Source organism: Ceratotherium simum, chromosome 15 (genome assembly GCF_057802395.1).
Source record: "Ceratotherium simum simum isolate JZ-2026a chromosome 15, ASM5780239v1, whole genome shotgun sequence".
Classification (NCBI taxonomy): Eukaryota; Metazoa; Chordata; class Mammalia; order Perissodactyla; family Rhinocerotidae; genus Ceratotherium; species Ceratotherium simum.
In genome coordinates this window covers 27,482,628-27,504,856 of record NC_141914.1, presented here as the reverse complement: position 1 = coordinate 27,504,856, position 22,229 = coordinate 27,482,628, and the positions used below count along the sequence as shown (strand labels likewise).

At 36.7% G+C, this 22,229-nt stretch overlaps 1 protein-coding gene across 1 annotated transcript in view; it reads left to right on the top strand.

Moving 5' to 3' along the window:
• UBXN7 (UBX domain protein 7) overlaps positions 1-21,970 on the top strand; it is a 52,742-nt gene extending 30,772 nt beyond the window's left edge. Inside the window, exons 6-11 of the mRNA XM_004424527.3 lie at positions 3,145-3,291; positions 5,579-5,669; positions 6,343-6,470; positions 13,459-13,852; positions 13,979-14,058; positions 15,405-21,970. Coding sequence (XP_004424584.2) covers positions 3,145-3,291; positions 5,579-5,669; positions 6,343-6,470; positions 13,459-13,852; positions 13,979-14,058; positions 15,405-15,566 — 1,002 coding nt within the window. The 3' untranslated portion in view covers positions 15,567-21,970. The remainder of the gene's footprint in view (positions 1-3,144; positions 3,292-5,578; positions 5,670-6,342; positions 6,471-13,458; positions 13,853-13,978; positions 14,059-15,404) is intronic.
• The last annotated feature ends 259 nt before the right edge of the window (positions 21,971-22,229 follow it).

The window sequence follows — 22,229 nt, the reverse complement described above, 5'->3', positions numbered from 1 at the left end:
CCTGGTAACCACAATACAGTTTTCTCTGTCCATGTGTTGGTTTATATTCCACATATGAGTGAGATCATACAGTGTTTGTCTTTCTCTTTCTGGCTTATTTCACTTAATATAATACCCTCCAGGCCCATCCATGTTGTTGCAAATGGGACGATTTTGTCTTTTTTTATGGCTTAGTATTCCATTGTATATATATACCGCATCTTCTAGATCCAATCATCGGTTGAGGGACACTTGGGTTGCTTCCACTTCTTGGCTATAGTGAATAATGCTGCAGTGAACATAGGGGTGCATAAGCCTCTTTGGATAGTTGATTTCAGGTTCGTTGGATAGATTCCCAGTAGTGGGATAGCTGGATCATAGGGTATTTCTATTTTTAATTCTTTGAGGAATCTCCATACCGTTTTCCATAGAGGCTGCACCAGTTTGCCTTCCCACCAGCTGTGTATGAGGGTTCCTGTTTCTCCACATCCTCTCCAACATTTGTTGCTTTTTGTCTTGGTGATTATAGCCATTCTCACGGGCGTGAGGTGATATCTTAGTGTTGTTTTGATTTGCATTTCCCTGATGATTAGTGACGTTGAACATCTTTTCATGTGCCTATTGGCCATCTGTATATCTTCTTTGGAGAAGTGTCTGTTCATTTCCTCTGCCCACTCTTTGAGAAGGTTGTTTGTTTTTTTGTTGTTCAGTTGTGTGAGTTCTTTATATATTATGGAGATTAACGAGAGGGCTATTTTGTGTTTGCTTTGGGCCATTAAGGTGCAGGTGTTCTTCACACGCAAATTGAAAGCAAGATTGATTTTGTAGGTTTCACATATGTTTGTAATTGTGAGGAGAGAGGACTATTTTCCATAGGAAGATCAGGGAAGATTCTGAAAGGATTAGATTTGGGTAGAAATCTAAATGAAGTGAGGAAAAGTGATCCATAGAAAGGTCCAAGGGAAGAACAGATAAAACAGTAAGGGTAAAGATACCGATGTTGGAAAGAGCTTGGCGTATTTCTGGTGTAGCCAAGAAAACCAGTGTAGCTGGAACTGAGTGAGCAAGGCACTTAAGATGAATGATCTGACCTGGGCGAGGGAACATTTCTTAAGTTTTCTTCTTTCCCCACTAGCCTATAAGTCCATGAACACAAGGACTTTGTTTATTTACTGTTGTGTGTCCACGGTGCCTAGAAGAATTTCAGGCACATAATTAACCTTCATTAAATTGTTGTTAAATAATTGAATGGCATAATGTGGAGTATATTATATGGAAAGAATTAGAACAATTTCCGTAATATATCTTGTTTTCATAAGAAATGCATGTTTATTTGTTAAAGTTGCCATTCAGTTAAAATACTGTGTTAATTTCAAAAGTACTTGCTATAAATGCAAGTAAAAATATTTTAGCTAAAAATGTAAAGAAGTGATTCACTGCAAAATATATAAGATAAAGTTTTTCTAAAGCTTTCTTATATTCTCTCCAAACATTGTTGCTTTCCATGAAATTCATGTCTTCTTTGGGCACTTCCTTTTAACATAATTTCTTAACAGCAGCTTCAGTTTCTTTTGCTGGTATAAGGTCTCCTCAATGTAAGCTTCATGAAGGCAGGGGTTTTTGTGTTTTGGTAACTGCTATAACTCCAGCATCTATAACTGTACCTGAAACATGGTAGGTACTCAATAAGTATTTGTTGAATGAATGAATCTGAATTAATGAAAGCATGAATGTGAATAAATGAATTTTTACAAACAAAAGCAAATGACTCTCCATCGTTTTTAAACTCTGGACTTTAAGTGTTATACATATTTTTTCTTGTCAGTGTTGTAGTTGAGGCAGACTTACCCTGTTTCGGGTCATATACTCTCCAATCTGTCTCTCTAGAATGTGTGTTAATTTTTTTCTTTACTCTCAAATACTTTTTTCAGTTAAAGCAGTATTATTACTCATTTATCACCCATTTATTAAATCTGTGTGCATGCTATAGCTAAGGAAGTAAGTGGAACACTGTTACTTCCTAGGAGCAAGGAGTTATTTTCTTATATTTGTATACTTTAAAATAAGCATTTGACCAGTTAAATACAGCTTCCTGGCTCCATACAGGGATACTTCCTTTTAGAATTTCACCTGTGGAATCAGTAGTGAGTATTAGAAAATGATTTCCTCTGGGGGATTCAAACCAAAAATAGGATAACAGTATTTGTAAGATTGTGTAATCCTTGTTAAAACAGAAGATATTCTTAGTCTTATATTTTCCAATACCTCCAAAATGATACTTGTTCTTCAGTAGTTATAACGAGTTACTTGGTTCTTAAGATTTTCCCATGTCAAACTGATTAGGAAAGAATATTATTCCAGGACAAAATTATTCAAAACTATGGCTTTTTTCGTTGTTCTTAAGCAAAAATTTGAGGCAGCATTTGCTCATATACTTTTTTGCCATTCTTTTCTTATTCAACAAGATTTCTTAGATGTTTATGGTAATGAGGAACTGTGAGGCAAAAAGTACACACTCATGATTGATATTGTGCTATAAATTGGGGAGTCTTTTGGAGATCATTCTGAAACATTCTTTGATCATGTAATCTCATTTTTTGAAATCTGCTCCTAGGAAAACAACCCTGAAACAAAAAGCCCTCAGCAGCTTGTACTGAAATGTTGAGGGTGATTCTGTAAAACAGTACATGCCTAATTATATTATATTTAGAAATGTGTATAGAAAATGATGTTGAAGAAAACAAAACAACATAAAGTAATATACACATACTGGTTACATCTGCTAAAAAGGAGAGGTATATTTGTAGAGAGGGATTGGACGAGACAATACGATAGGATTATGTGACTTGTTGACCTTGTTTGTGGAATCATTTTCAGATAAACATGTTTAAATGTACAGTAAAAATCTAGCCATTATAACAGGTAACAGTGAATAAAAGAAAAACAGTTTATTTAAATTTGAAAAATGCTTGAAAATGGACAGTATAATTATATACACATATGCAAATTAATGTAAATAATGTATAGATACTGAAAACTCTAGATATCATACTTGAGAAAAAAAACTTAGTAAAATGAAAAGAGGACAGCTTCTGAATTCTGAAACATATCAGTTACCAAGTAGAAATTTTTTCTAACAAATATTGTGTAACTTTACTTTTATAGGCCAAAGAGTGTGGCCAAATGCAGAATAAGTGGCTGATGATAAACATTCAAAATGTACAAGACTTTGCATGCCAGTGCCTCAACCGTGATGTATGGAGCAATGAAGCTGTGAAGAATATTATCCGGGAACATTTCATTTTCTGGCAGGTGAGGAGAGTTAATCAAAATTTTTGTATATGGAATGCTGGGGAGGAGGAATTAGGTTTAAACTGAAAAAAAAATTAGTAACTGAGTTAAATTATGACATATGAAACAGTAAAACCACCTATAATGGCTGGAATAGTAAGGACAGGTGAAAGTTAAGGCAGCAATGAGAACTCCCAAGGGAAGGAGGGGAAAAGAGGAACCAAGCCATGTAAACCATATAATATTCATATCTCAGAATAATTTAAATGTCTTGATAGACTATACAACTGTACTGTTCAAAGAGAAATATAATGTGAGCCACATATGTAATTTAAGATTTTTAGTAGCCACAAATTATAAGGGTCAAAAGAAACGGATGCAATTAATTTTAATTTTTTTTTTTTTTTGGTGAGGAAGATTTGCCCTGAGTTAACATCTGTTGGGAATCTTCCTCTCTCTTTTTTTTTTTGCTTGAGGAAGATTAGCCCTGAGCTAACATCCGTGCCAGTCCTCCTCTGTTTTGCATGTGGGATGCCTCCACAGCATGGCTGATGAGCGGAGTAGGTTTGCACCTGGGATCCGAACTGGTGAACCTGGGCCACCAAAGTGGAGGGCGTGAAACTTTAACCACTTGGCCACAGGGCCGGCCCACTAATTTTAATATATTTTTAGTCAATATACCTAATATAAGCTAATATTTAAATACTAACAAGATGTTTTGATTTTTTTATGTGTGTTAAGTCTTCAAGATCTGGTGTGTATTTTACACTTAACAGTACAGCTCAGTTCAGACTAGCCACATTTCAAATGCTTCAATAGCACATCTTCTTTTTTTTAATTAATTAATTAATTAATTTATTTATTTTTGTGAGGAAGATCAGCCCTGAGCTAACATCCATGCTAATCCTCCTCGTTTTGCTGAGGAAGACTGGCCCTGAGCTAATATCCGTGCCCATCTTCCTCCACTTTATATGGGACACCGCCACAGCATGGCCTGACAAGCGGTGCATCGGTGCGTGTCGGGATCCGAACCCAGGCCGCCAGCAGTGGAACACGCACACTTAACCGCTACGCCACGGGGCCGGCCCAATAGCACATCTTCTGATGGCTACTATAATTGACACTGTGGATGAAGATGATCTTGGAGTAATGGGGAAACATCTGACTAAGACTTAGATTTTAGTTTGAGTTTGATACTCTTTAACTATATGTTCTTAGACGTGTCACTTAGTCTTGCTCCTCTAGTTTCTTTTTATACACAGTTACACGCCACATAACAACGTTTCAGTCCATGATGGACCGCATATACGATGGTGGTCCCATAAGATTAGTACCATATAGCCTAGGTGTGTAGCAGGCTATACTGTCTAGGTTTGTGTAAGTACACTCTGTGATGTTTGCAAAACGATGAAATCGCCTGACGGCACATTTCTCAGAATGTATCCCCTTTGTTAAGGGACACGTGACAGTAAATTATCTAGCTAAGGTTAGATGATCTTGCTCTAATTTCTTATTTTTTTTTTTTAAAGATTTATTTATTTATTTATTTATTTTTTCCCCCCAAAGCCCCAGTAGATAGTTGTATGTCATAGCTGCACATCCTTCTAGTTGCTGCATGTGGGACACGGCCGAGGCCGGAGAAGCGGTGCATCTGTGCGCGCCCGGGATCCGAACCCGGGCCGCCAGCAGCGGAGTGCGTGCACTTAACCGCTAAGCCACGGCCGGCCCATAATTTCTTATTTTTTAAAAAATTATAAAAAATTAATAGAAAATAAAAACTTCTGAATGAACTTAATTTTTTTCCCATTACAGGAGGTGCTATTATTGTTAATAATTTGCCTTTTCGTGTCTTACAGGCCCCTAAATTCAATATGATTTTTTTCTGAATGGTAACCTTTTATTCAGCAACTATTGATTGAACATCTCATTGCCAGGCACTATGCTAGGCACTCCAGCACTCCAGCTTATAATCTTAATATCTTGTGATTTATAAAGATGTATATGGTTGAGAGTGAGGAATGACATAGGTGGACAGAAACGTGAACAGGAAGAATAATACCTCTTCCGAACTGGGAAGGGAGGAAGAATGGATTGATATGTTTATGCAAGTTTCCAGAAGGAACTGAGGGCAGGAGGTCGAGGGAGTTCACACCAGATAACCTTCGTTTTCTCTTTAATGTAGGAATGAGATCCTAACATATACCAAAAGTACATTTGGAGCATTAATTGCTGTTGGTATATAACAAGGATATAGTTGGTACTTTTTTTAGAGGCTGACTTCTTTTTTTTAATATCAATGATTTAACAGGTTTATCATGACAGTGAGGAAGGTCAGAGATACATACAGTTTTATAAGCTAGGGGATTTCCCCTATGTTTCCATCTTGGATCCACGGACAGGTAAGATTTATATCAGCTTACAACCTTTAACCTATCTTCTGTCTTTCAGTTACCTAAATAATTGACTTTTAGTATTTGACTGAATCCAGTTTCAGAATTGTTTGTAATAATTTAGGTGAAGGGTTCTCGTTCATGCCCTTTAGAATTATTTAAACATCTATTGAAGTGTGTATTTAGGGAGTCTGTTTCTGACAACTTTGGGAGATGGTAGTATTTTATATTTGTGCAGTTCTCTTTAAAAAAGACAATTGCTTATCTTTCTTGTTATTTTATAAGGGGTCCCTTTAGGTTTTCTGTCGTTAAAATATTAAGATTGTTCAAGTGCTGGTTGTAATCCCACCAGAAAAGCAGAGGGTAGAGTTGGTTTTATTACTAATTGATTGAGTTTTATATAGATATTGCTTTATCTGAATCTCTTCTTCCTAAATGGCAATAAGTGATATCAGCAGATAAAGTAGTTGCCCTGTCTTGATGGTTGGGAATCTCTTAGGTGGTTGTAATTAATGTATCCTCTAGGCTATGAAGGCACTATATAACTTAAGTTGGTGAGGGGTGGGGATATGTGTTCCCAGTAAATTTTAATTATTCATATGCCAAAAGAAATACTTAATGAGAATGTTCAGAAAGAGTGTGGATTTCATCATATTTATATATACTGGTTTTTAATCTTTAGGTCAGAAGCTAGTAGAGTGGCACCAGTTAGATGTATCTTCTTTCTTGGACCAAGTGACAGGATTTCTGGGTGAACATGGGCAACTGGATGGACTTTCTAGCAGTCCCCCCAAAAAATGTGCCCGTTCAGTAAGTATGGCTAAAAAGTGGTGATGGGCAATTAAGTATAATTGTATATAAGTGTCTTGTGTAAAATGTTTGAGGTTAAGATGGTAAAGATAATAATGTAAGTAGTGGACAGTTATAATTTGTGGCTGTACAACGTCTTAGACGCCCTCCTTATATTCTGATAATTTCCCCATAAGGGTTCTGTCTTCTTAAGGAAATTATAGGATTCATATTCCCAGTCTCCCTTACAGCTAAGGTACAGGCATGTGACCTAAGACTGGATTTAGAAGTAAGCAATGTGAATGTGTAGCAGTGAGCAGGAGGACTGATCTGGCAAGCCAGTACCAGAGGAATCCACTTCTTCTGGGGCTTTTGGTATCCAGATCTAAGCAGCAGTGAAAATGATATTTTTGCTAGAACAACTCTCATGGTATAGTTGGCATTATTACTGGTTAGATAGCTTTATAGGGCCTGGCTCTCTGGCCCACCCAGAAATTATTTCTATACTTAATTTCTATAACATGTTATTACTAGGCAGACCTATTTGATAACTGGTATCAAGATTAGTTGCAAGTAAGAGACCTTCAAAGATATGGGAATCTCACATTGGTGGTAGGAGCTGTTTGGGTTTGATGGCAGTGAGGATAAAATTAGTTTTAGAAGATATGACTTTAGCAGGCCATATCATGCAGTGATGAAACACCTAGTTATTAAGTTATCACCTAGAATAAAGTACCCATTTAAGGAAAGGCTGTGCTTGCCAAGGGGTGGTATAGGATTCTTTTTTTCCATTACTCAGAGAAGTTTTATTTGGGTGGACAACTAAAACATTGTTTTACCTTTATCTATAGACACAGTTTTTTTTTTTCATTGCTAAGAGAAGTTTTACTTAGAATTCTTTTTTTTTTTTTTTTGAGGAAGATTAGCCCTGAGCTAACATCCATTGCCAATCCTCCTCTTTTTGCTGAGGAAGATTGGCCCTAGGCTAGCATCTGTGCCCATCTTCCTCTACTTTATATGGGACACCACCACAGCATGGCTTGACAAGCGGTGCATCAGTGTGCACCCGGGATCCGAACCTGCGAACTCCGGGCCGCCAAAGCAGGGCACGGGAACTTAACCACTGCGCCACCAGGCCGGCCCTAGAATTCTTTTTTAAGGCATTAAAAAACCCAGAGAGTTTCTATAATTGACCTAAGAGAGTTTCTTATCTTTGCAGTTTTAAGGCTGATCTTGTCACAAACCAGAGCCTGAGCTTGTGAGTTTCTGAATTACAACCTAAATTGAGTTTACAACCTCACCAAGTCTCTTATAAAAGTTAAGGCACTTAGTGGGAAAGAGTGGGACCATAAAATTGGACCAATACATAGGGATGGTTTAGGTGACTGGTACCTTAGACCCCACTTCTGATACTGAATTCTCTTAGTGTTACAAATTTTGATCAACTATGTGCAAGAGAAACACCAACAATTAATGGCTTAAACGAGGAAGATGTCTACTTTCCTCAACAGGAAGTCCAGAGTCAAGCAGTCTAGGGCTTGAGTGCTGTGTACGCTATCAAGGAACCACGTTCCTCCTCTTTTTTTTCACCCCCTCCATCCTTAGTATTGGCTTTTGTCCTTGTGGTCACAGTATAGATTCTGCACTCCCAGGTATCGTGTCCAGGCATAGACAAGGAGGAGTGGAGTGGTGCCCTATTACAAAGGTAAACAGTTAGCCACAGATAAGAATTCTGCTTATTTTACACAGATAAGAATTCTGCTTATTTTAGTTGGACACATTTTCTTGCACAAACACAATTGAGGTTTACTAATAAGGAAGCAAAGAAGACTGGATGTGAGGTAGGAAACTAGCAGTGTCCATCATAGTGTCGTGCTTTAAAATCAACCTACATGGTACACTATGTATTATCTGCAGTCAGTCCGTCGAAGCCATTGCATGTCATGTAGGCACATCTGTTTGCTTTTTTTGTATCTGATAAATTAGCCTTATGTTTATTTTATTTTTAAAAATTTTATAGCTTTATTAAAGTATAATTAATGTGCAATAAACTGAGCACATTTAAATTTACAGTTTGACAAGTTTTGATATGAGCATCTTTTCATATACTTTTTTGCTGTCTATCTGTTCTGGTGAAGTGTCTATTTAGATCTCGGGCTCCTTTTTTTATTGGGTTGTATATCTTCTTATTGAATTGTAAGTTTCTTTTTATATTCTGGATATAAGTTCTTTGTTGGATATATGGTTTGCAGATATTTTCTCCCAGTCTGTTGCATGCTTATTCATTTCCTAATAGTGTCTTTTGAAGAGCAAATTTTAAAATTTTGATGCAATCCAATTTGTCAGCTTTTCTTTTATACTTTGTACTTTTTGTGTCTTACCTAAGAAATCTTAGCCTAACCCAAGATGTTCTCTCATATTTTTTTTATAGTTTTAACTCTTAAGTCAGTGATCCACTTTGAATTAATTTTTGTATATGATATTAAGATAGGGTCAAGTTGGGTTTTTTTGTTTGCATATGGCTATACACTTGTTCCAGCACCATTTGTTGAAAAGATTATCCTTTCTCCATTGAATTGCCTTTGCTCCTTTGTCAAAAATTATTCATATATATGTGGGTTTATGGATTCTGTTCTTTCCAGTGATTGATATGTCTGTCTTTAGACCAATATTTCACTGTCTTAATGATTACTGTAGCTTTATAAGTAGTGTGAAATCACATGGTGTAAATCCTCTAACTTTGTTCTTATCTTTATAGTTGTTTTCGTTATTTCAGGTCCTTTGCATTTTCATATAAGTTTTAGAATCAGCTTTTCACTTTCTACCAAGAAAGCTTCTGGGACTTTTATTAGAATTGTATTAGCTTTATGGATCATTTTGGAGAGAATTAACATCTTAACAATATTGAGTCTTCAGATCCATGAACATGGCATATATATCTCCATTTATTTATTTATTTATTTATTTGTGAGGAAGATCAGCCCTGAGCTAACATCTGATGCTGATCCTCCTCTTTTTTTGCCGAGGAAGATTGGCCCTGAGCTAACATCTGTGCCCATCTTCCTCTTCTTTATGTGGGATGCTGCCACAGCATGGCGTGACAAGCAGCGTGTCGGTGCACGCCTGGGATCTGAACCTACGAACCCCGGGCCACCGAAGTGGAGCACGCACACTTAACTGCTTATGCCACCTGGCCAGCCCCTCCATTTTTTTTTTTTTTTAATAATTTTATTTATTTATTTTTTCCCCCCAAAGCCCCAGTAGATAGTTGTATGTCACAGCTGCACATCCTTCTAGTTGCTGCATGTGGGTTGCGGCCTCAGCATGGCCGGAGAAGCGGTGTGTAGGTGCGTGCCCGGGATCCCAACCCGGGCCGCCAGCAGCGGAGCGCGCGCACTTAACTGCCAAGCCACGGGGCCAGCCCTGCAGCCCCTCCATTTATTTGTCTTGAATTTCTCTCAGCAATGTTTTGTAGTTTTTGTATATTGACCTTGTAGCCTGCAGTCTTGCTAAAACTCACTTGTTAGTTCCAGTAGCTTTTTTGTAGGTTTCTTAGAATTTCTACGTAGACGATCATGTTGTCAACAAAGATTTATTTTACTTCTTCCTTTCTAATCTCTATGCCTTTTATTTCTTTTTCGTAGCTAGCAACTCCAATACGAAGTTAAATAGAAGTAATGAGATTAGGCAGGTCTCAACTTGTTTCTGGTATTGGGGTGAAGGTATTCAGTCTTTCACCGTTAAGTTTGATGTTAGCTGCATGTTTCTTATAGATACACTTTATCAGGCTGAGGAAGTTTCCTTCTATTCTGAGTTCCTTCTATGCTGAGTTTTTATTGTGAGGGGATTTTTTACATCTATTGAGAGGATCAAATGATTTTCTTTTTTAGTGAATTCCATTGGTTGATTTTTTTTTTTTTTTTTTCAAGGAGGACTAGCCCTGAGCTAACATCCGATGCCAAATCCTCCCCTTTTTTCTTGAGGAAGATTGGCCGTGGGCCAACATCCGTGCCCGTCTTCTTCTACTTTATATGCGACGCCACCACAGCATGGCTTAACAAGCGGTGTGTCAGTGCGCACCTGGGATCTGAACCTGTGAACCCCGGGCTGCCACAGCAGAGCATGTGCACTTAACCGCTGTGCCACCAGGCCGGCCCCGTTGGTTGATTTTTTAATGTTAAACCAACCTTGCATTCCTAGGCTAAAACCCACTTGGTTATAGTGCATTACTTCTTTTTATATATTTTTGGGTTTGATTTGCTAAAATTTTGTCAAGAATTTTTGTCTATATTTATGAGAGGTACTGGTTTGTAGTTTTTTATATTTTGTTTTCCTTGTGATATCTTTTAATGTCTTTGTCTGGTCTTGGTATCAAGTTAATGTTGGCTTCACAATGAATTGGGAAGTGTTTCCTCCTCTTCTGTTTTCTGGAAGAGTTTCTGTAGGATTGATATTATTTCTTCCTTAATATTTGATGACATTCACCAGTGAAGCCACCTGGGCCTAGAGTTTTCTTTGTGGGAAGTTTTAAACTACAAATCAATTTTATTAATAGATATAGGACTACTCAGGTATCTGTTTCTTCCTTAATGAGCTTTTAGTAGGTTGTGTCTTTCTAGGGATTTGTCCATTTTACCTAAGGGGTCAAATATATTGACATAAACTTGTTCATTATATTTCCTTGTTATTTGTTTAATGATTATAGAGTTTGTAGTGTTGTCCCCTCTCTTGATCCTGTTATTGGGTAATTTGTGGTTTCTTTTTTCCTGACAGTCTGGCTAGAGGCTTATCAGTTTTATTGATTTTAAAGAACCAGCTTTTGGTTTCATTGATTTTTCTTCTCTTTTCTAGGTTATTAATTCATTTCTGTCCTTTCTCTTTTTCCTTCTGTGTAGTTGGGTTTACCTTTATTTTCTTTTTCTATATGGATACTTTTTTATTTAAGATGTAAACTTCATGATTAATTTGAGACTTTTCTTTTCTAATATAGGCATTTAGTTCTATAATTTCTCTGTAAGTGCTTCTTTAGCTTTATGCCACAAATGTTTTCTAGCTGCAAGGAAAACTGGTAAATGGAATTTTTTAGCTTGACATGTTTTTTTTTAAAGACATGATTAGGATTCTGTAAATACTGAATCAGAGGAGAATGGATATTGGATAGGAAGCCAGCAGTGTCTGACAGAGTGACAGTCTTTAAATAATCAAGCAACGTGCTGTGCAATGTCATTATTATAAACCTACAGTTGATTTAAGCCATTACAGGTCACATGGGGACATCTACTTGCTTTTCTTTGGTGATAAATTCGCCTTAAGTTTAGTTAAATTTCTTTTTTTTTGCAAGGAAGATCAGCCCTGAGCTAACATCCGATGCCAATCTTCCTCTTTTTTGCTGAGGAAGACTGGCCCTGGGCTAACATCCGTGCCCATCTTCCTCCACTCTATATGGGACCCCACCACAGCATGGCTTGAAGTGGTGCATCAGTCTGTGCCCGGGATCCGAACCTGTGAACCCTGGGCCGCCGAAGCGGAGCATGTGCACTTAACTGCTGTGCCACTGGGCCGGCCCCATGTTTAGTTAAATTTTTTTCTTTAATTTTTTGCTGTGTCATTGACAGAGAGTGAAAGCCAAAATGAGCTTCCTTTAATATTTTGTTAGCAATCCATACAACTTTTACCTTTTTATTGTGGAAATTTTTAAGCGTATTCAAAAGTAGAAGGAATTTATTGAGCCTCTATGTATCTATTAACTAATTCACTAGTTTTCAACGTGCGGCCAGTCTTGTTTTATCTCTACCCCACCCTGTTCCCATTATTTTGAAGCAAATCTCAGAGTTCATGGTTTCATTCATTAATACTTTGGCATGTATGTTTAAAAGATAAAGGCTCTTTTTATTTTATTTATTATTTTTGGTGAGGAAGATTCACTCTGAGCTAACATCTGTTGCCAGTCTTCCTTTTTTCACTTGAGGAAGATTAGCGCTGAGCTAACGTCTGTGCCAAGCTTCTTCTATGGTTTTTTTTTTTTTTTTTTTTTTTCCTGTGTGGGACACTGCCAGAGTGTGGCTGGTGGGTGGAGCGGGTCCACGCCCGGGATCCAAAGCTGCGAACTCTGGGCTACTGAAGCGGAAGGTGCGGAACTTGAACCACTCAACCATGGGGCCAGGCCCTCTTTTTATTTTTTGAAAACACCATCGTAATACTATTAACACACCCTTAAAAAATTAACAGCAATTCCTTAATATCATGAGATAGCCAGTGTTCAGCTTTTGGTTATCTTTCAATTTGTTTTTGTATAGTTTGTTTGATAAAGGATCTAAATAAATTCCACTCAAACAACCCATATTTTGTGACTCAGTAAGTTTATTGAAATCTGTTACATTAGAACTTTACCAAGGGGCAAACTATTGAAATTTGCTTTTTTCATGATCACAATGAAAACCATTGTAATTAAGCTTGGGAAAATATAGTTGTTATTTTTCCCTATTGATTATTGGTATTCTGTTTGGTTTTGAATGTTAGAGTTCTGACTTTTAGATTTTTTGCAAAATCATAATTACTGATTTATTTATTGATATCCTTCTATGTACCAAAGCAGTACTAGTTGAAGACTACAGTGGTGAGCAAAGTAGACGTGCTTCTCTATGTTTAGTCATTTTAAAGACTAATGTTTTGGCTTTATATTTAAAACCTTAATTCTTGTCTTTTTCTGGGCAGAGAATAAACTGTTTTCTTGACTTTATTCATTTTGAGAGAAAAAAAAACCCTATGCTTGCAACATTATTATGCCAGGTGGTATGACAATTTTCAAACTCTCCCTTCCAACTTGGCTGTGTAAGACAAAGTTGTTGGCCTCAGATAGCTTAAAATTTAGTAGAAGAGATAAATTCAGCAGAAAATAATAATGGCAAACTGACTATGTTTCTTATGCCCTGTTTGACTCGACTATCTATTTTTTGGTTTAACTGTTTTCCTTTTCTTTCCACCCGTGTTTTATGACTGCATCTCGCAGGAGAGCCTTATAGATGCAAGTGAAGATAGCCAGCTAGAAGCTGCCATCAGAGCCTCCTTGCAAGAGACACATTTTGATTCAACACAGACAAAGCAGGATAGCCGCTCAGATGAAGAATCTGAATCTGAACTTTTTTCTGGCAGTGAGGAGTTCATATCTGTTTGTGGCTCTGATGAAGAAGAGGAGGTAGAGAATCTTGCCAAGTCCAGAAAGTCTCCCCACAAAGATTTGGGGCATAGAAAAGAGGAAAACAGAAGGCCACTAACTGAACCTGCAGCCAGAACTGAGCCTGGCACAGCCACAAACCATCAAGGATTGGTAGCTGTGGATTCAGAAATATTGGAGATGTCACCTGAAAAATCAGATGGAATAGTGGAGGGCATAGATGTAAATGGTGAGTTGTAGTCTATACTTGCTTGACTTAACACTTGAATGTTACTGAAGGAATGTATTTATTTGTTTAAATTAGTCTTCTATCTTAAGCTCCTGTGTCTTTTTTTTTTTTTAACCCTTCCTTTAGGACCAAAAGCACAGCTGATGTTGCGGTATCCAGATGGAAAAAGGGAACAGATCACTCTTCCAGAGCAAGCTAAACTGCTAGTAAGTATATCTAATTGGAAGTGTTTGCTTGAAGCAGAGAAACTAATTAATTAGGGTAATTATTGGCTTGATGATTCTTTAAAACAGGTGTTAGGTATTCAATCTGACCTCTAACTGGAAACTTAACTTTGGTGAATCTTAATTCTAATTACTTTATTCTCTTCCTTTATTATGTTAGGCAAGTCACATAGGGTCTATTCCAGTCAAAGCTTTTCTATTCCATGGCTGCATGGAATAGAAACTCAACTGAAATTATTACCTGGAAAAGGGTAGTAAGTTTATTTGAAGACTGTCGTGGGGTTGCTGGCTTTCCTAGTAGCTGGAACTGTAAAGAGGTTAAGAACCAAGGCTATTTTTCTCTGTGTTTCTCTCCTGGGGCTTGTTTGGTTTTCCTCTAGTGATTCTCTGCTTCACACCATTCTTCTCTCTATATACTAGTGGCTTTTGTTTACCTCTCAGCTTGTACATGGTCCATCATAAATGATGCTGAGGGCCTTTTTCTCTAAAGTCCACAGCTGATGGGCCTTTCTTCTGTGTTTTTCAACTCCTGAAAAAGAGAATGAGTCTGACTAGCTTAACGTAGCCTATGAATGAATCCTCCTTGGGTCAGGATTCCATACTTGGCCATTTGCGCAGCTGGGAATAATTAGTCTGATTCTTGAAGACCATGTAACTGGAATGCAAGTAAGATCTGGCTGCTGGTGCTAATACCAAGACTTTCTCTCAGGTCTAGTATTTGGAAGGGATTGGGAGATGAGATAATGGATGGAGCAATTAGAGACCACTTTTTCGAGAAGTTTGGTTGTGAAGCTAGAGGAGGGAGTAGGCAGTAATCAGAGGGAAAAAAGATGATTGAAGGAGAGACTGAGCATGTTTAAGTATGATGGGAAGCGTCTGTAGAGAGGGAGATGTTTAAAGGTAACTATAAAAGAGGGGATATTCTTTGGGGGCATGGTTTCTGAGAAGGCAAGAAGAGATTTAGTGCACAGGTGGCAAGATTGCCTATAAGTAGAATGAAGGCCATATCTTCCCTGATAAAATGTTTAAAAATGAGGACACTAATTTTATAAATAGAAATTGGGTTTGTTTATTGAGGAGACAGTAAAAATTCTGTATATTTCAGTGTCATTTAATGGCCCTGAATTACTGGATACAGGTTTATTATCTTCCCATTTAAAGGATTAGATCGGCCCTTCCACAAGGGTAAGTTTCGATTATCTGACAGAATAACTTAAACTTCATATCTCATCTGATAAGATAAAAATGAATGTTATATATTTAATTCTTTAATATGCTTTTTATTTTTATTTCCATCTAACAGCCTTATCTTTCTTTTATTTTTATAGGCTTTGGTGAAACATGTCCAGTCTAAAGGATATCCAAATGAACGTTTTGAACTTCTCACCAACTTCCCCCGAAGGAAACTCTCTCATCTGGACTATGACATTACATTACAAGAGGCAGGCCTTTGTCCTCAAGAGACTGTCTTTGTACAGGAAAGAAATTAACATCATGGCCTGACCTCTCTCAGCTTACCCTTTTTTTCCCTTTTCCTGTGAGATACCATGTCACTGAGTATGCATTTTGGCTCATAGGACCATAGAGCCAAAGTTGGGCAAGCGAGTCACCTGCCTTCTCTTATTTCTTGCTCTCTTCTCCTCCCCTCCTTTTTTTCTCTCCTCTTCTGTTTTCTTCTTTTTCCTACTTTTCTTTCTTTCTTTCTTACCCAATCTGGTGACCAAATGGAAGTGTAAGGATAAGACCTCCTAGTACTGGCAGCAGGAAATGTGTGTTCCAATAAGTGGTCTCTTGCACAGCACTTTTTCGGGATCAAATAATGTTACTCCTCCGACTCCTTTGGTAAAGGAATGGCTAGATTCAGAATATGAACAACCTCCCTTTTTTGTAAGCCCCATTTTTAGTAGGGAGAAGAAATTCTCTAACACATGTTTTGTTTTGTTGTTCATGTAGGAAATATCACAACAAAATATCCAGGCTTTTGTTTATATGGAAAAAGCATCCCTTATAATTATTGCTCATCATACTTAAAATTTTTTTTCAAAAGATTCTTCCCAGCTAGAGTTATTTCCATGATATGTGTTATTGGCAGAATAAGTGTTAAATGTAGAGTGAGTAGCATGGGGTGGCTTTCAATATCCTAGCCTGAGACGACTTTCTTCGTTATTACTCTGTAAACTGTATTGATCCTGCTAGTCCCAGAATGGACATTTAGTGAGTATATTGTGTGACCGGAATAGGAAAAGGTGCTTGGTGTTTTTGCCAGTACAGCATATTAGTTCCTTTGGCCCTTCCATTATTTGGGTCCACAAGTGATCTATAGGAAGGCAGCTGTTCAATAATCATGCAGTACAATGGCTTGTAGTTGTAACCGCTGTGGTTATTGATTGTCCTATGTGCTTGAAGGCATACTTATGTATGTCCTGGGGGAAAAAGAAAAAGATGCAGCTGAGAGTTGCTCACCATGTTCCTTTGGTTAGAAATAAATGATTCATTTTTTTACCCCTGATTGGAACAGTCTCTGAAAGGCTCTGGTGATTGAATGAGCTTAATTCCTCATGCTGTTTTCTTGCAAAAGGTATCAAAACTGAAAGCCTCTCTAAGGGGAAGACCTTTAAATTCAATTCATAAGACAACATTTAGTAAGGGAGCTAGGGAAGATTACCAGTAATCTTCAGATGTTGTGGGTATTTTCTGCCAACAAAAGCCACATTCAAATTGTAGTTGGTGAAAGCTTTTTTCAGTATTATTTAGAAGCAGCCATCTTGAATCTGTGGAATACAATTTGACTTAGCAGCTTCACGATATCCTCAGTTCTTCTTTTGAGCTTTAAATAGAGTCCTCTGAAGGGGTAATAGTGATTCTGGTGGCAAAATCAGAACTTTAACTTGTTATAAAACCATAATATAGAATGGACCTATTTTGTCAATTGGGGATTTTGATTGATTGATTCTTCTACTTGAGGAACATAAATTGCTATTGCACAGAGACCTTTCAATTCCCATCTACTTTAAGATCACTCTCTTGGCAATTAGGGGATTAAAGAAAAAAGATGCTTATGCGTTGCTAGTACACAATTAGAGAATATTTCTAACGGTTGGATTTTGAGGAACCCTTCCTAAAGAATGAGTTATGTATCTCCTCAAGGAAATCATGGAAAAATCTGTTTCTTCTTCAGTGAGTCCTTTTGAATTAATGTTCTTACATTTTAAGTCTGTGTAAGTGCTTATGTATAAGTATATAATTGTATAAATATTTATAAATATATTTATATAATTACAATTTCATTTATACCTTGAGTCAAAGTTCTCTCTTTAGATTGGTGACTGAGTAATACCACTTTGGTGTTTTTTCATAGGTTCTCAAGGCTATCTAGCAGCTTCAGATTTACTGAGGAAACATGGTTTTCATGTTAATTCCTCATTTGTATCTCCGAACTTGGATAATATACTTGCTATCTGAGGAATAGAGCTATATACTATTAAAGGTGCATTAGAGGGTAAAAAAATTGTTGGTAGTAGACGAGGTCAGAAATCTAAAAATTCAGGGAGGCACAGGGTAAGAAGTAAGCGTATGCCCAGCTTTGGTGCTATGATGGCACCCATCTCTATTCTCAGCAAAGTCACAGCTAAAGCCCAAATCTGTCAAAAATGTGAAGTCAAGAATTTTCCCTATAGGACTCTGTTTCATTCTTTTACCTACTAGCTTCTCTTTATAAAACATCTAGAGAACCTGAGACAACATGTTTATTAATGATAGGATGTAGTTCTTTTAGATAAGCTCAGCCCTGGCATATCCATTTATGAGAAACCAAAGTGATTACTGTGAGATGACCAAGTATTATATATAAAGTGATTTAAGTAAGCATATCAATAAGAGTTAGGGCATGAGATAGTGATCCAACTGAGATACAGCTGAGGTGTTTAGAGTACGAGATGGAGAGGATTTTATTTTTTTTCAAGGCAGGAGTATAATCTTCCTGGGCTTGATATAGAAGCTTATGGGGGAGGGGTAATGGATTGTTCTACTTGGGAAGAGTAAATAAGGAGTATTGCTTTGCTCAAGAACTTAATCCATTTAGGGAGTGTGCTTCCTCCTGTTTGTTTTATTTCCTCTGCAAATTCTTTTGCTCTTTGGAGGAGAGGTTTTATTGAATAGATTAAATGAATTCAGTAAGATTTGTTAAAAATAGTCATTCCTTAAAGGTATTGAAAACAGCTTGAAAGAGATTTTAAAAGGTAGGGAGGAAAAGAACAAGATCGACTTTGAGAGTAAGTGACGAGACAAATACAGGGAGTTGAAGTGAAAATTAGTGGGGAAAAAGGGACAGGAAGCCTTGAATTTGACTTAGGAAGGAACCAGAGAAGAGAAAGAACAGCCAAATGAGGGAAGAACAGGGAACTCATTTTGAGTAACTAGCATGTGCTAGGTACTTTATGTGTATTTTCTCCTTTAATCTTCCTAAGAACTCTACAAAATGCATATTTCCCCCCATTTTATAGATGAGGAAGGAAATTGAAGTTCAGAGAACTTGTTCAGGGTGTCACAGCTAGTAAGTGGCAAAATCAAATTGGCATCCAGAGTCCCTGCTCTCTTCACTCCCATGTTGTAGTCTTCTATGACAGTTTGCCCAAAAGGGTATCTTTCTGTTGTTTGGCTCTGTAAATTATCATTTGGTTGTGTTTCCTTAAAGTTTGTGGGATTTGTGCTATGCCTATAAATTCTTATTTACACCATTATTTTGAGGAGCTGATTATAAACTGCTTTTGTAAAATGATGCACTGATGAAAATGTGAAAGGAAAGTAACTATGTGGCATTATTTGCCAAGAATAAATGAAAGGATAATTATCTTTTTAACCATTTTTCAGAAAAGATACAATTATCTTTTCTATGTCCCATCTGTATCAGATTATTGAACCCTCTATATATGTATGTTTTAAAATATTCTATAAGATTCTACTTCCTTGACTCTATAAGTCAACAATTATTTATTGAATCCTTAATCAAAGTTGGAAATATCTTGAAATCTAAGCTCTGGTTCCTACCTGTTATCCAGTTGGGGAGACACACTACACATGAGATACCTGGAGAACAAAAAAATGCTTACCTTTCTGGGACTCAGCTATAATTACAATAGAAGTTTAGAAAGGGGAAAGGATAGTGTAGGCTTTAGTTAGGAAAGTCTTCACAAAAAAGTAAAACCGAAAAGTGGCAAACACTGTCCCTCAAATTTTCTTTTGACTCACCTGTATTTTTTAGTTCCACCTTTTGTAACTACTAGACTTAGAGCATGATATTTATCAGTAAGGCATAGCCAGTACCCAAGTAGAAAAGGATTACTGATCCCAGGACTAAAGATTTTAGCTAGCAGGATCTCACTTGGACACTTAGGAAAATACCAGAAGGAGCCATTAGCAACTGAAAAGTGAAGGAAAGATTTAATTTCTCATGTGTGATATGCAGAAGGGGCACCCTATATAGGCATAAGTGCATTTGGGTAACAGCTCTGATACTACTTAACAGAATTGGACTAGGTCCGTTGTTTTCAGTCTGTTCAAGTAAAAAGACTTGTAATTTTAAAATTTGACAGGGTGGGGAATTGTGGGGTTACCTATTAATATTATTAATTCCATAGATGGAGAAAATGTACATGTGCATATGGAATTGCAGACCCCTTGCAGAAACTCTCAGAACCCACAGATTGCAGACCACTGAATTAGATTATCTCTGAAGTCCTTTCCACTCTAAAATTTTATGCTTCTAGCCTCTCCCCTTTATCATCATCATCCCTAGGCTAATTAAAAGTATATTTGTCAATCGGTTCCTTTGCTTTTTTTTCTGTGTCCAGGTTTCATTTGCCCATAACTTGATCTACCCTCACTGTGATGACTGAAATCTCCAAAAAGGAGAGTATGATATATATAGATCTAGTAACGATCTTATAAACACGGTTCATTAATTTTAAAACTTAATACTGTGTTCCTAATCAATGTTGAGTATGACTAAAATGTAATTAATGAGAACGAAACATTTCACTGACCAGAGTTAAATTTTGTTTTACCTGTGTGCTTAAACAAAGCACTTCACTGGCTGAGCAATTGTTAGGAAATTGATTTGTGTAAGTTGTAGAATTCACACTTCGTTTTGGCAGAAACAACTTTTTCAGATCCAATTAGGCTGACTTTTAAAAATATTTCTTATCCCATAGAGTGTATCTCCATTGTGTCATTCTCTCTCTCTCTCTGACCCTCTTTCATTTAACTACTCAATAGTAAATCATGGGATGCAGGTTGATGAATAAAATGTCTTGGATAAAATTAAATGAGAGTAGGAAGAACCAGCGCTTCTGATGAACATGGAAATTTTTTAATAATACAAGCCTTGATAAAAAGATTACTTAAAGACAGCTGTGTACTACAAACATTCAGCTTTGTTGATTTCCTTGCTTAGCATTTCAATTATTGTCTTGCCATGAAACTTAGTATTGCACGGTACACATTTTAGAATAGTGACAAGAATGTTCTTTAGTAGTGAAAATAACCAACAGAACATACCAAGCCAATACATTGACTTCTCCTATTATGTAGAAATTTGGTGTTTCAGTGATGATTTTTTTGGTCTTCAACTCACCTGTGTCAGTCCTGCTTGGGAGGCAGCTTAGAATCAAGAGTATTTTTTTATAGAAATTATGATGATCTCGGTAGTTTAAATCCCATAAAATGAACTTTTGGTTTAAGTTACTGGATGTAATGATGAGATCCTTACTTAGAAAGTCCTTTAGTTCTACTTTCTTTTTTACTTTTCCATTCTCTACTCTTGACTTTTGACATCTGTCATGATTTTTAATGAAATTGGCTATGTTTAAGAAATTCCATTTCTAGGTTTTAATATGTAGCATTTTTCATATTTTTATAAATTAATATACAAAGGAAGAATTTGAGGCAAGCATCATTTTAATAGCTCATTTTCTCTCTACTTAAGAATTCTCTTATTCCAAGTATAGAATGGCTAGCTCCTTGATTCCCTTCCCCTGGTTTTTGGCCTACAGAATGCTGTTGTATTGCGTAGAATCTCGGTCGTTCTCATAAACATGATAATTTTTGGTACAGGCCTTTCTTTGCCATATGATCTCAAAGTGGAGTTGGGCAATCCGATATGAACTACTTTCTTAAAACATAACATAGGATTTTTGTATTTTCAAAAGATAACCAAATTTACTTGTAAGATTTAGAGATACAAATACCAATGGTAGTATTTTGCCTAAGAACAATCACATACTAATCTATAAATATGAGAAGTTGCCTTGTACTTAATTCTCTTGCAACAAACAGCAAGTTTTTGTTGTTTGCTTAATGGTATTCTTCCAGAGAGATCAGAATGCCCTAAGATTTTATATCCCTTATAAGGTCACTTGGGTTTTCAAATAGGAAGAATAGTCAAGCTAAGTTGGACTGAACATAAGAAAAAGTTTATCTCCATCAAAAGAAGTTATTAATCTAACTGGGCTACTATGAATCATTCATTTATTAGACATAGTAAATAAAATGAGAAACATTTCAAATCACTAGATAAATTCTGACCTGGAATTCTCCCTTAAAATCTTTTTTATTTGCTTTTTTCATAGACTCAATATGGGCATCTTAACTGATAAGGGAGAGATTCTTGATCTGGAACCATTCCCTGCCATTCTGCTTTTTTTCCCCCCTCTGTCAAGGTTGCTAGCTTTAGAGTACATGTCAGCAGGATCTGTTTCAAGTTAATGACATTGAAATGTTGATGCTCAGTTGGATATCTTGCTGTTTTCAACAAAATGGTTTTATAGTGTGCTTTCTCAAAGCTTCTGTGTTCTTAATAATGGAAAATATCAATAAATGATGTGATTCAAAATATAAATAGGTTTTTGACACTAATAATATGCTCTTAACAATCACTTTTTGATGATTTATTGGCCTGTAAGATAAACCTCACATGGAGTGACTATTGCCACCAGAAAATCCCCTTTTACCTGCTAATTAGAATGAAAGTAGTATGTGACCTCCATTTTTCAGTTAATGAGTAGCAAGCTTGTAGTAGGGGCTGTTTATCTTACGCATTTTGGGATTTAGGCCTTATTACTTTCTTAGGTTTGTCCCTTCAGTTTGGAAAGGCTGTT